This window comes from Harmonia axyridis, chromosome 6 (genome assembly GCF_914767665.1).
Source record: "Harmonia axyridis chromosome 6, icHarAxyr1.1, whole genome shotgun sequence".
Classification (NCBI taxonomy): Eukaryota; Metazoa; Arthropoda; class Insecta; order Coleoptera; family Coccinellidae; genus Harmonia; species Harmonia axyridis.
This window is the reverse complement of record NC_059506.1, coordinates 12,719,207-12,721,282: the sequence shown is the minus strand read 5'-3', so window position 1 is coordinate 12,721,282 and position 2,076 is coordinate 12,719,207. Positions and strand designations below refer to the sequence as shown.

At 36.3% G+C, this 2,076-nt stretch overlaps 1 protein-coding gene across 1 annotated transcript; it reads right to left on the bottom strand.

Annotated features, from left to right (window-relative positions):
* Positions 1–824: 824 nt before the first annotated feature.
* On the bottom strand, positions 825–1,861 carry LOC123682114. The gene has a single exon (XM_045620526.1). It carries the CDS (start codon positions 1,782–1,784, stop codon positions 987–989), a length of 798 nt encoding a protein of 265 aa, XP_045476482.1. The 5' UTR covers positions 1,785–1,861; the 3' UTR covers positions 825–986.
* Between the last annotated feature and the right edge of the window lie 215 nt (positions 1,862–2,076).

The window sequence follows — 2,076 nt, the reverse complement described above, 5'->3', positions numbered from 1 at the left end:
TGCTGCTCGTCGGGCAGCACAGACAGACAGACAGACAGACAGACAGACCCGCGGACCCCCGGTGACCCGGTAATGGGGGTGATCTGCCCCCCTGGTTTCCGGGTCACCCGGAAAGCTGGCCACCGGGCGACCCGGTGCCCGGCGGTTTTTCTAGTGATAATGATAAGAAACATAGACTTTTTGGGGGACTGATGAGTGTGTGTGAATATAATTCAGAAGTTAACTCGATCAGTACCCGACAACTGCTTGAAAAAATGGAAGTGTACGAGTTTAAAAAATCTAAAATTTTCCATAGATATCTTTGTCAAGAGTTGCATTTTGCTCTAGTATATCATGACAGTGAATTATTTTCGAGAATTCTATCTGATATAGGATTATTCACACCAAACTCTGTTTTTCAAGAACTCGTACAATATGTTGCACCGAGGACAATTATACAGCAAGTTTTCGACCATAAAAAGAAGAATGATGCGTTCATCTACGATCTCCAATCATCTTTATTGAATCAACAACAAGTGACATTAAGTGAAGTGAAATATATTCTGGAAGATTTTGGAAATGGGTTGTTGCCATATGACATAGTGAACGTTCAGATGTTGTTAAATAGATTATGTCAAAAAAAAAGGACATGACTGTATCAGATTTTTATATATATCATCCTATTTTTTCATATCTTGATGTCACAAACGGAAGCGTTATGATTGCTAATTATGAATATACAGGCTGTGGAGATCCAATTGTGTTCGGGAATAAAAGGCCATCCACTTATAATACGTTTATTCCATAAAGTGTTTTTTCATTTGAAGTAAGAGGTGTTTTACATATTTACAAATAATTGAGTTTGGTTATTTATTATACAATTAGTGGAAAACAATTACAGAGTGTTACATAGTTAATAGTGTTTCCAATATAGTAATCTTCTTCCTTGGCTCATCAGGTTCTTCTGTTTTTCGTTTGTTGATGGAATAATGGTCCCAGGGTAGTGTTTAAAAGGTTCCAGATACTAGATATCGTTTGTCATCGTGAGGGCTGAGAGCGATCTTCTCTTGGGTCAACGAATACACATTATGCTCTTTTGATCGGATCAAATTTTGTGAAATAATCTTATGCTTCCATGTTTCCAGACATTCTATGTAATCATCGAAACAAATGTTGTTCTTTACAATAGATTTTTTAATTCCCTTAGCTTTCTTCGTGATACCATAATTTTGAGCCATAGATTCAATTTCTTCAGGGTCATGCCCTTCTTTCTCCCATTGTCGTTTCTTCACATCAATCTCATCATTAGAATTTTTGACTGTATATAGTTTAGATCTGAGGCCTACATAATCAGTCATCGGAATACCCTCATTCTCATCCTTCATCATACCCAATACCTTCTTATTCACTTGTGGAATACCATAAGGGTTATTTTTAGGGTAGTCTGAGGTATCAAATCGTGTATGGCAATCTCGTCTCATCACCTCATAAGGATCTTCAAATAACTCATAAATGAGCGAGTCGGTATCAGTATATAGTATGGTACATCCCTCTCTGAAAGTTCCTTTCATATAGTCATAATGGAAATCATATATAGTTGTCTTAGCCAAGTCTAGGATACACATCCCCACGTAAATTGGTTTATTTAAATATACTTCTAGTTTTTTGAGTTCAACTGCGACCAAGTTTTCATCAAAAATAATAGAATTCTTGAACTCGGGTTTGGAAATGTAAGCTTCCGCTCCATAACGTCCTTCCCATTTCGTTAGCAGATGAACATTCACCCTCTTTCGGATATTCTCCATAGTTTTGCCTATAACAATACAGAAAAATGTATTTAGATATTTGTATAGGAAATCATATCAATATAATTTAACTTACCAAAAACAGTATTGTTCATCAATTTGAATAAATTCTTCTCAAACTCAATGAAATCGATAACAGAAGTCAGCCGTCCAATTGTGGTTACAGCAGCAATTGACCTTACCACGTGGGAGAAAATCAACAATGTGGAATGGCTTACTTGAACAATTGTTCATTAAACAGAAAAAAATGGGAATAAGAACAGTCCTATATACCAAAGTGGGTTCCTTAGAC